Source organism: Thalassophryne amazonica, chromosome 7, assembly GCF_902500255.1.
Source record: "Thalassophryne amazonica chromosome 7, fThaAma1.1, whole genome shotgun sequence".
Taxonomy (NCBI): Eukaryota; Metazoa; Chordata; class Actinopteri; order Batrachoidiformes; family Batrachoididae; genus Thalassophryne; species Thalassophryne amazonica.
In genome coordinates, this window is record NC_047109.1 from 3820611 (window position 1) to 3833427 (window position 12817).

Consider the following 12817-nt stretch of genomic DNA (forward strand, 5'->3'; position numbering starts at 1 on the left):
GCTAACCGCTTCTGTAAAGGAAGCACTTAGCAAAACTGTGCCCACCGTGTGAAACTACCAGCAGTGCAATTATGACAGAGATAATCAATAAATCAGTCAATCAATTTAGAGTCAGAGTTTCAATCTTAAAATTTATTGTCATTTTCAGAATGAAAGAGTAAACAAACAACAAGTCTAAACATGGAGATGAAAAGATGAAAGAACAAATAAAAGAAAAACTAAAAAGATCAAAGGACTATACCTCATATTGGCTTTATGATGTCATTTTCTTTGTCATGTTCTCATAAAGGTTTGTTTTGAAAATATTGAGTGGTGAGTTCAGTTTAGACTCTGATTCTGATAAAAGCAAAACTCATTTCAAAAATACTAATAACCAATCAATAGAGTGATCAGATCAAATACACGCAGGCAGGCGCCTCACTGGGGCTACTTCTTGAAGAACTTCTTGTTGAGGAGGAAGATGAGGAGGTTGACGTTGACCTTTGCCTTGTCAAACAGTTTCATCACGGCCACGCCCTCATACTGCAGCTGCAGCAGGTCCTGCACACAAAGCAAAGACTGCGTTTGGTCCAAAAGTGACAGACCCTTCCCAGCATCCACTCTGATTTGATCCTGTATTTGTGCCATTTGATTTATGATGCATGCATGTTTGGATTAAAAAGTGTCACGGGTGGATCCTTCCCACGTCTGTCATGGCCAGTCCACCATTCGTTTGTCGTCCCAGGTGGAAAACTGTAAGGCTTATGTCTGTCTGCAGCAATTTACAGCAGCACCTGCAGAGCACAGGTCATCTTAGATCACAGGTCAAAGGTTGAAGTCACTGATATGACAAGATGAGATGTTTGGGGCAGCGCAGTCTCATTTGACTGCTGTAATGTTCTATTTTCTGGTTTACCGCAGTCCAGCATTCAAGGATGAGATTTTTCCACGGATCCAGGGATTTGACAGTCCCAGAGGTCGATTTTGTGAAACGTCCAAATCCGTTGAGAAAATTTTAGGAGAATGCAAAAAAATAAAAAAAATAATTAATGCCAGGAGTACCTTTGTTTAATAAAATTGTTGTCTATTCAGAACACTGAGTGGTCTTTGTTATCGCCGACGCAGCAAGTTCGATCAGTCCGTCAGTCAGCCGAACGCGGAAGTAACGCTGTGCTGATCAGTGACCAGTATGAAGTACCGTATTTTCCGCACCATAAGGCGCACCTAAAAGCCTTAAATTTTCACAAAAATCGGCCATGCGTGCTATAATCCAGTGCGCCTTATGTGCGCACTGAATTCCAAAATCTGTAAAAACGACCGATGCTGTCTTTGACTGTCGGAATATTGGACCATTTCCCGCTGACACAGGGACGTAATACGTAAAGTACGTACGCTAGCAGCGTAGAGTACGTACCCTGGCAGCGATAAACCCATCGGAGAACATTACGTAATACGTAAAGTACATATGCTGATAGCATAGAGTACGGACGCTGCCAGCGATAAACCAATCAGAGAAGAGTCCGTGAGTCCATGGTACGTACACTTACCTCCGCCACTCCTCTGGTAGTTACTGTAAACTACCAAAACATTTGTTTGTCTAAGGACCCCCGAAAATGGCGCCAACGAAGAGACATGCTTACGAGGCACAATTCAAACTGCAGGCTATCAGTTACGCGGTTGTTCATGGGAATAGAGCAGCTGCGAGAGAATTCAAGATAAATGAATCTATGGTATGTAAGTGGCGGAAACAAGAAAATGAACTGAGCCAAGTTAAAAAGACCAAACGGAGTTTCTGCGGAAACAAAGCGAGGCTGGCACAGCTAGAAGACCAACTCGCGCAATGGGTCATTGAACAAAGAACAGCCGGGAGAAGCGTCTCTACAGTCACCATTCAGCTGAAGGCAAAAACGATAGCGATGAGGAGAGGGAAGATGAGCGGGAACCTGGCATGTTTGATGGCGAAATTGCCCAGCTGTTAAATTCAGACACAGAAGATGAGGACTTCGATGGATTTGTGACAGAACCATAATAAAAAACAATGTGAGTACTATATTGTTAAATACCGATAGTTCAAAGTTGTTAAAAAGTTCAAATAAACTCACTGTTTTGCTTCTGTGACCTTTTTTTTTGTAGACTATATGTTTTAGCATGCGCCTTTTGTAAGGGTTAAGTATCGCTAATTGAGGCAGCGCCTTATAATCCGGTGCGCCTTATGGTGCAGAAAATACGGTAGGTGTACAATGAGCATGTAGTGTAAGGGAGGTAACTGTGCAGTCTTTCAACTTCCAATATTCGGTAGTTTTCCCTCCAACAAATCATAAAAACCAAGACGGTATCGAAGCGCAGTCGAAGCAATTACTTACGCACGTTTTCATTGGTTATTACAAAGCTTATGACCAGTCAGCGCAAAGGTTATATATGCGTTTCTCCTGCCCTTTCTTCGGTGTTGCGCGCGCGCACACACACACACACAGACACACACACAGTCAGTGGATTATGTAAACAGACATTTTGACATTATTGTAGTGTGCTTGAACATTGTAATTATCAATCAATCAATCAATCAATCAATTTTTTTATATAGCGCCAAATCACAACAAACAGTTGCCCCAAGGCGCTTTATATTGTAAGGCAAGGCCATACAATAATTATGTAAAACCCCAACGGTCAAAACGACCCCCTGTGAGCAAGCACTTGGCTACAGTGGGAAGGAAAAACTCCCTTTAACAGGAAGAAACCTCCAGCAGAACCAGGCTCAGGGAGGGGCCTATACATGTATACACGTGATGACAGTGTTATAGGTGGAGATCACATTGACTAAATATAAACCTTATATGGTCTGACAGTTCAATGGACATAGAACATTGGATTATACATGTACGTGTATTTGAGGATATACATGTACATGTATGTTTGTTGACAAGTGTGCCATGCTGAAAGTGGAGAATGCTGAAAATCAAATAAGTCTAGTTATGAAAAAATATTTTGGTCACAAAAATACACATGTACAGTAGATGGTCTTAGTAAGGGTTTACAGTTTGAATTATAGATATGAACACCTGGCATTTATAGCAGTTTTTAATATCATTTTAGTGCAATTTACATGTTTTAAAACAGCAAAAATGCTTTGGCTTATTGGACCCTGGCTTATTTTCCTCTGAAAATCGAATTTGCCAATCTAATCCCTGAGCATTAGGGGTCTCCAATTGGTTCAAAATGCTGCAGCCAGACTTTTGACACAAAGCAGAAAGTTTGATCACATTACACCCATTTTGGCGTCTCTTCACTGGCTTCCTGTCCCAGTGAGATGATATTTTAAGGTTCTGCTACTAGTCTATAATATTGTTCACAGACTAGCACCTCCCTACCTCGCTGACCTAATTAAACCTTACGTACCGGCCTGGGCTCTGCGTTCTCAGGGTGCAGGATTACTTTGTGTCCCTAAGGTGAATAAGAAGTCTGTGGGTCACAGAGCTTTCTCTTATCGTGCCCCTGTTCTGTGGAATGATCTCCCTGCATCAATAAAACAGTCAGATTCTGTGGAGACTTTCAAGTCCAGACTTAAGACGCACTTATTTTCCCTTTCATATGGCAGCATACTGGTACAGTTTTGTTTTACGCTTTTTACTCTTTTAATTCATTTATTAGTAATTGGAGCGGGCTGCGGCCTCAACTTTATCTAAATTCTGGGTCTTTTAGTGAAGCTTAGGGCTAGTGGCTGGCGATCACCTTAGTATTTTTCTGTTTTTCTTGTTGTTTAATGCTGACAAATTATACTGTATTTCTTGTCTTTCTGATGCCTGATTCTGTTTTTTCTCTGTTTAAGGTGCAGCTCCATCCAGAGATGGGAGCTGTATTTGTGTTGGCGATCCTCCTGTCCTGTGCTCCAACAGCATTTCTTGTATATTCATCCGTGAATTGTTCTGTAATTTGTGTCTGTATCATGGCCCAAGCAGAGGGTCACCCCTTTGAGTCTGGTCTGCTTGAGGTTTCTTCCTCAGAGGGAGTTTTTTCTTACCACAGTTGCTCTGGGGGTTAGTAAGGTTAGACCTTACCTGTGTGAAGCACCTTGAGGCAACTCTGTTGTGAATTGGCGCTATATAAATGAAATAAAGTGAAATTGAAAATTGAATTGTAATGAGTATGAAGCCCTCTGAAACAAAGAAAACTCACTTCAAACTGTCAAGTAAAAATTCTTTGTCTTCTGTAGTATTTTGATCTGTTCTAATCCAGTAAATGCACCAAATGGGTGCTGTGTCGCTGCTGTACAATCAATAAAATACAAAATTAGGGCCTAAAGCAACTGACAACATTGTTCTGCTGTGCACAAAGTAACGCTGTCACCCGTTTTGAAAACGCATGCGCATTGAGAAACTCAAAACTGGCTTATTCACATTTAATCGGTAAAATTCTCTCACTCCTAAAACAAACTAGGGCTGTGACTAACGATTATTTTAGTAATCAATTATTTTTTCGATTAATCTTTTTTTGTTTTTTTTACTTACATGTGAGTTTTGCCATTATTTCTTGAAGTGAGTTATTATTAAAAGGCCTTTATCACGCAACATCAACGTTTGAGCTTGTAAGAAAGTTATGTTATATTTGTGTCAAAAACATACCTGGAGTAGTGTTTTGTTTTGTTTTGCACATACATACATCACTGACACACCACAAAGAGATTTACATCAGGTTTCACCCGATTATGATTTAGGATTAGGAGGTCACTAAAATTAACATTAAATCGGTGTGTAACTTTGCAAAAACAATGTCGGACTCTGTAGTTTTCTCTGGGCCCCTCCCCAATCAGACCGGGAGTGACATGTTTAGCCGCATGTTCTCCTTGAATTGCTGGCTGTCTGAGTGGAGTCCAAAAAATGAGGTGGGCTTCATAGATAATTGGCAAAGCTTCTGGGGAAAACCTGGTCTTGTTAGGAGAGACGGCATCCATCCCACTTTGGATGGAGCAGCTCTCATTTCTAGAAATCTGGCCAATTTTCTTAAATCCTCCAAACCGTGACTATCCAGGGTTGGGACCAGGAAGCAGAGTTGTAGTCTTACACACCTCTCTGCAGCTTCTCTCCCCCTGCCATCCCCTCATTACCCCATCCCCGTAGAGACGGTGCCTGCTCCCAGACCACCAATAACCAGCAAAAATCTATTTAAGCATAAAAATTCAAAAAGAAAAAATAATATAGCACCTTCAACTGCACCACAGACTAAAACAGTTAAATGTGGTCTATTAAACATTAGGTCTCTCTCTTCTAAGTCCCTGTTGGTAAATTATATAATAATTGATCAACATTGATTTATTCTGCCTAACAGAAACCTGGTTACAGCAGGATGAATATGTTAGTTTAAATGAGTCAACACCCCCGAGTCACACTAACTGTCAGAATGCTCGTAGCACGGGCCGAGGCGGAGGATTAGCAGCAATCTTCCATTCCAGCTTATTAATTAATCAAAAACCCAGACAGAGCTTTAATTCATTTGAAAGCTTGACTCTTAGTCTTGTCCATCCAAATTGGAAGTCCCAAAAACCAGTTTTATTTGTTATTATCTATCGTCCACCTGGTCGTTACTGTGAGTTTCTCTGTGAATTTTCAGACCTTTTGTCTGACTTAGTGCTTAGCTCAGATAAGATAATTATAGTGGACGATTTTAACATCCACACAGATGCTGAGAATGACAGCCTCAACACTGCATTTAATCTATTATTAGACTCTATTGGCTTTGCTCAAAATGTAAATGAGTCCACCCACCACTTTAATCATATCTTAGATCTTGTTCTGACTTATGGTATGGAAATTGAAGACTTAACAGTATTCCCTGAAAACTCCCTTCTGTCTGATCATTTCTTAATAACATTTACATTTACTCTGATGGACTACCCAGCAGCGGGGAATACGTTTCATTACAGTAGAAGTTTTCGGAAAGCGCTGTAACTAGGTTTAAGGATATGATTCCTTCTTTATGTTCTCTAATGCCATATACCAACACAGGGCAGAGTAGCTACCTAAACTCTGTGAGTGAGATAGATTATCTCGTCAATAGTTTTACATCCTCATTGAGCACAACTTTGGATGCTGTAGCTCCTCTGAAAAAGAGAGCCTTAAATCAGAAGTGCCTGACTCTGTGGTATAACTCACAAACTCGCAGCTAAAAGCAGATAACTCGTAAGTTGGAGAGGAAATGGCGTCTCACTAATTTAGAAGATCTTCACTTAGCCTGGAAAAAGAGTCTGTTGCTCTATAAAAAAGCCCTCCGTAAAGCTAGGACATCTTACTACTCATCACTAATTGAAGAAAATAAGAACAACCCCAGGTTTCTTTTCAGCACTGTAGTCAGGCTGACAAAGAGTCAGAGCTCTATTGAGCCAAGTATTCCTTTAACTTTAACTAGTAATGACTTTCTTTGCTAATAAAATTTTAACTATTAGAGAAAAAATTACTCATAACCATCCCAAAGACATATCGTTATCTTTGGCTGTTTTCAGTAATGCTGGTATTTGGTTAGACTCTTTCTCTCCGATTGTTCTGTCTGAGTTATTTTCATTAGTTACTTCCTCCAAACCATCAACATGTCTATTAGACCCCAGAAACAGCATTAGTGAAGGTTACAAATGATCTTCTTATGGCCTCAGACAGTGGACTCATCTCTGTGCTTGTCCTGTTAGACCTCAGTGCTGCTTTTGATACTGTTGACCATAAAATTTTATGACAGAGATTAGAGCATGCCATAAGTATTAAAGGCACTGCGCTGTGGTGGTTTGAATCATATTTATCTAATAGATTACAATTTGTTCATGTAAATGGGGAGTCTTCTTCATGGACTAAGGTTAATTATGGAGTTCCACAAGGTTTTGTGCTAGGACCAATTTTATTCACTTTATACATGCTTCCCTTAGGCAGTTTTATTAGACAGCATTGCTTAAATTTTCATTGTTACGCAGATGATACCCAGCTTTATCTATCCATGAAGCCAGAGGACACACACCAATTAGTTAAACTGCAGGATTGTCTTACAGACATAAAGACATGGATGACCTCTAATTTCCTGCTTTTAAATTCAGATAAAACTGAAGTTATTGTACTTGGCCCCACAAATCTTAGAAACATGGTGTCTAACCAGATCCTTATTCTGGATGGCATTACCCTGACCTCCAGTAATACTGTGAGAAATCTTGGAGTCATTTTTGATCAGGATATGTCCTTCAATGCGCATATTAAGCAAATATGTAGGACTGCTTTTTTGCATTTGCGCAATATCTCTAAAATTAGAAAGGTCTTGTCTCAGAGTGATGCTGAAAAATTAATTCATGCATTTATTTCCTCTAGGCTGGACTATTGTAATTCACTATTATCAGGTTGTCCTAAAAGTTCCCTGAAAAGCCTTCAGTTAATTCAAAATGCTGCAGCTAGAGTACTGACGGGGACTAGAAGGAGAGAGCATATCTCACCCATATTGGCCTCTCTTCATTGGCTTCCTGTTAATTCTAGAATAGAATTTAAAATTATTCTTCTTACTTATAAGGTTTTGAATAATCAGGTCCAATCTTATCTTAGGGACCTCATAGTACCATATCACCCCAATAGAGCGCTTCGCTCTCAGACTGCAGGCTTACTTGTAGTTCGTAGGGTTTGTAAGAGTAGAATGGGAGGCAGAGCCTTCAGCTTTCAGGCTCCTCTCCTGTGGAACCAGCTCCCAATTCAGATCAGGGAGACAGACACCCTCTCTACTTTTAAGATTAGGCTTAAAACTTTCCTTTTTGCTAAAGCTTATAGTTAGGGCTGGATCAGGTGACCCTGAACCATCCCTTAGTTATGCTGCTATAGACGTAGACTGCTGGGGGGTTCCCATGATGCACTGTTTCTTTCTCTTTTTGCTCTGTATGCACCACTCTGCATTTAATCATTAGTGATCGATCTCTGCTCCCCTCCACAGCATGTCTTTTTCCTGGTTCTCTCCCTCAGCCCCAACCAGTCCCAGCAGAAGACTGCCCCTCCCTGAGCCTGGTTCTGCTGGAGGTTTCTTCCTGTTAAAAGGGAGTTTGTCCTTCCCACTGTAGCCAAGTGCATTTTTTTTTCTTGTGTAAAAACACAGCTTACATGTGGTTTGACCGAAACAAATTGTCATTAAACTTAAAACGGGTGAAGTGGAGGTTTAAGGTGTTCACAGGAAACAGTTATTTATTTATTTATGTTCATTGTTAGTTGGTTTTACCTTTTCTGTTGTATTTTGTTTTATCAGGTTCTTTTTGTCTGTTTCTCTAAAATTGTATTGTAGCATTACTATTATTAGTTATTACTTTTGTTGTTGTTGTTGCTATTATTATTATTAATATATAAATAAACAAAAAACCGTGACCCGACTCCGGATAAAGCGGAAGAAAATGGATGGATGGATGGATAAACAAAAAATATTACATTTTGTAATACATTTGACTCTTTTATGACAAATGCTGAGCCATGAATTATACAGAAATGAACACAAACTGTGCTGAGATGTGAACAGCTTAATGCTAACTTTAACATTGAAAACGCCATAGACATGCTAATGTGTTAGCATCAGTCCCATTTTTAAGTTATAAAATACATCTATCAACTGTTTTATAAGTCCATAACAGGTCGGTTTAACATAAAAAAGGTAAATATTACTCACAGACATATGATCTTTAGGGTTTTAGCGGGGAAAATTAAGATAAAACGAAATAAAACAACTAACCATCGAAACAGTGAGTCGGATCAATGCTTCATTGGTTCAAAGCAAAGCCACACCCTGCTCTACTTGGGGAAGTTTCCCATGAAGACAGGGAGGAGAAGGACCGTGGCTCATGGCAAGCAGTAAAAACAGTGGAGAGGAGTGAAAATTCACACGGTGCCTTCCTCCGCAGTCCACGCTGACATTGCTGCTGCTTTGATTAGCGTAGAATGAGATGTTGCTTTGACAGTGAGAGTATCATATTTCAGCCCCAAAACACACATGACACCACGTGCGCGCGTATGTGTGGTTAAAGGTTCCAAATGACAGAAATCTGTCGTGGAGAATTTTTACCCATGGGTCAGACCTTACTTGTGTGAAGCACCTTGAGGCAACTTTGTTGTGATTTGGTGCTATATAAATGAAAATAAGTTGAATTCCAGTTTAACTCTGTATTTAAGTTACTTGGACTTCATGTCTAGCCGAGTCTGAATCAGTTGGGTTCGGTGTTGCAGACCAAATGGTACGCCCCTAAAAATCGGTCCGCCTTTTGCATATGCGCATGCATCATTTCAGACCACAGCAGCAGGTCTGAGATGGAGTCTCTTCACCCAAAGCAATCAAATGGATTAATGTGATTATTAATCATCAGATGATGAAGGTAAAACCTCTTAAATCATTCTAAAGTTTTAAGCAGAAGCGAGGCTGTTTTAAGCAGAAATGAGACAAACTTTCGTGACACTTTGAAATGTCTGACCCACAATGAACACATCAGCTAGCAGCACGTTTAGCCGCGGCACTCTGATCACTTCCGCCACCTTTTCTGATGAAATAATGCTGAATTTGTTGTTGTACAAAAGCTTCAGATATCTGTGGCTGAGACAGATGATGACTGGAGGAAGTTTGAAGCAGAAGCGAAGTTTTAATCCGTGAACCGTGTCATCAGGGGGGATCAATTTGTAGGGGGACCATTCAGCACAGCTCAACGTGGCTTTGGTTCTTTCTGGGTTTTGTGCTTCTCGTTTGACCCAGCATGCAGTGTGATGGCTCCTAGTACTCAGTTGAGTTTCTTACCTGGTACCTGAGCAGGAACTCTTCCATCTCAACCCCCAGAAATCGAGCTTTAACTGTGAAGCTTCCTCTCTCCAACCCGGGAACGATGTCAAAGACGACATTCTTAAACCTGGAACGGCAAAGTGTCAAGTTCTGTGATGCATTCACTGACAACATGTTCATGTCGGCCCTTTCATCACTGTGGACTGATTGAAAGTGAACCATCCCAATTCAGAGCAAACATCTGGAGAAATTTTATGTTCTCACAGTAAGACACTGATGAACACAGACAACATTATTTATGAAAATAGCATTTTATTGTATTTAAAGTTTCTAAATTATTGCAGTTTATGGCCAACACTCTTTCAAAGTCAATCTCTTATTTATTTTTAGTCTTCACGTTCATCTTAAACTCAAGTGCGGCTGCAAACCCTTGACTCTCACAACACGGTCTGGGAATCAGCCATCGCCCCAACAGACTGAACGCAGGACTCCTCGACCCATTCTGGAAAGAACAGGCGACAGCCGGTAACAGAATTGAGTGCCAGGAACAAACCAGCTGAAGTCAGGTGACTTTTCAGCCATTGATCTGTCCAGGCTTCACATTTTCACAAGGTCCCTGATCGGGCTGTCTGGGCTGCTCTCTGGGTCACCCTGAGGAGCTGCTGAGGTGGACGTGGATTCTGAATGTTGCCCGGTGAATTCTGGCTCCTACACGGTTTAATGCTTCCATGGACTGGATCCTGGACACAGGGTGATGAATGCCAGCAGCTGAAGCACCTCTGTTGGTGATTAAAGGTTTTCTGACTTCTTTCTTCGCAGACGACACTGTGATCTTTGCACAGTCAGTGGATTCTCTGACTGCAGCCTGTGAGGAGCCGAGTGAGGAATCAGATCTGTGATAGTCCTGGATTTAAGAGCGTAGGCTGGGAGGCTTACAAGAAGCATACTGATGGCTTTTTTACAACTACGATGTGACCTTATCTGACTTTGCTCTCTGCAGTTTGAGCAGATGGCCGCCCCTCTGACACCGGTCTGCTGGAGGTTTCTTCTCCAGTTTCCTGTGACCACTGTTTCTACGGTGCTTGCTCAGAGGCTGGGAGAGCTTAGACTTTACTCTGAGAAGTACCTTGGGGTGATTTAGGTTGGGATTTGGCACCGTTTGAATAATTCATCAGTCAGAACAGCTGTTTTAATTTTATTTTCCGCTCCGTGCGTCCGTCACCTCTCTTTCTGATTGGCTGCATGTCACATTCAGCAGGCTGCGCGTTCGTTTGTGGTCAGAGGACAAACACGTGCTGCGATATCGGGCCAAGACAATCCAGCATGTTGAATATCCCAGATTTGCGATCAGAGCACTCTGAACAAACCACACATGGCAGGAATATCTGATAAGATTATCTTGAGCGTCATCACGATTGTCGGGGCGTCCTTAAGACTGTCAGAAGGGGAAGATCAGGTCCGATATCGGCCTAATTATCCTGCCGTGTGAACCAGGGTTAAGACAGTCACACCTTAGAGTGTCCAGTCCACCAAAGGTGCACGTCCACACAGAAAGGACCAGACGGGAAACAAGCCCACAACCGTCTTGCTGTGAGGTGAGAGTGCTAACCACAAATCAAAACAGGATGGGAGGGGCACCACCATCAATCCATAGACCTCAGCAGTGTCCAACAAGAAGGTGCGACTGCTCCTCCTCCAAGCTGAGGAATTAATATCAAGAGTTCCCCCGACTGATCAGTGTGTATCCAGAGTTACACAACACTGACATGTGACGAGAAGGAAACCCAGAACCAGCTGTTTGAGGGGGCCATGCCTTATTGCCATGGTGACAAAGCACACCATCAGCTGTGTGCGAGTTTTGCCCGACTCCAAGTTGTTTTGTAAGTGGGTGCAAACATGTGAGGTGTTTTAAAGGTGGAGTCTGGAGGTAAAATAATTCACCATGAAGGTGCCGTAGGACATCACAGGTCTGACGCTCCATGACGGGATTCAAGCGCTCTTTCCACATGCGGCGCCCTCAGCACAACATCGTACAGGAAATCATTCACTTGCACCCAAAGTCTGAGTCCTCAGCATCTGTGAATCTTCACATTACTGAGGACTAAGGCAAAGTCACAATGACCAAAGCAAAGGAGTCCACAGCTGCCACAGAAGACCCCAAAGGGGCCGACACACGGTATGAAGAACAGGGGCAAGGAAACGTTTGGGTCATTTCATTATGATTTATAAAGAGGAAACACAGTTGTTTGACAATAAATGGTTTCACCCAACCGCAAACCATGAGGGGAAACAAAAGTTTGTGTTTTAAATATCCTCTGAAAAATGGCCCCTGGGCTGCCAGGGTATGTAAACTTTTGAATACAATTGTACACACTACACAATACTATGGTAAATGATAAATAATAATTATATGTGGATGTGCAGGTAATAACGTGTGTGAGACTTTTTTCTAAAACGTATATTAACTGTACATGTAACAATCCATCAGCCTTTAAACTGAACCTAAAGACAATGTTCAGTTAAAACCAAATGCACAATTATATAAATGCACAATCATATCAGTGGTTTGAGGCAGTATATTTATTAGTGATACTGAGCGTGTCCCTCACTAAGTTGTGTTATTTATGAGTGAAAGGTTTTCTATACAGCGTATAACAGACATTTGCTGATAATGTTCAGACAATAATCAGACTACAACTTTTTTTGTGTTTGAATGTAAAAAAAAAAAGAGATACACACTTTAAGAATATATCATTAATACACAGTAATGCATTTCTGCTAAAATGTCTTTACAGTCAATTCCTTCAAATGGCAAACTAGATTTTTATGGAGTTAGACTGAACTATTTATAAATATGCATTGTATGAACATTTCAGTTGCTTCAAAACATTGATTAGTTTTTGAAGAATAGAAAATTCACATTAAACAAATATAATACACATTTGAACATGAAAAACAATTATATTTTACATAAAAGTAATTAGATTTTGTGCAACAGTTGCTTGGAACGATATCTCACGTAGCGAATTTAAGACCACCAATACATTACAAAATATGGATACAATTAATGAATTTCTTTCCCAAG

General features: G+C 40.9%; 1 protein-coding gene across 1 annotated transcript in view; it reads right to left on the reverse strand.

Moving 5' to 3' along the window:
• Positions 1 to 228: 228 nt before the first annotated feature.
• The window catches only part of iqgap3 (IQ motif containing GTPase activating protein 3), a 164401-nt gene continuing 151812 nt past the window's right edge, over positions 229 to 12817 (reverse strand). The window contains 2 exon segments of the mRNA XM_034173734.1: positions 229 to 540; positions 9751 to 9859. Coding sequence (XP_034029625.1) covers positions 427 to 540; positions 9751 to 9859 — 223 coding nt within the window. The 3' untranslated portion in view covers positions 229 to 426.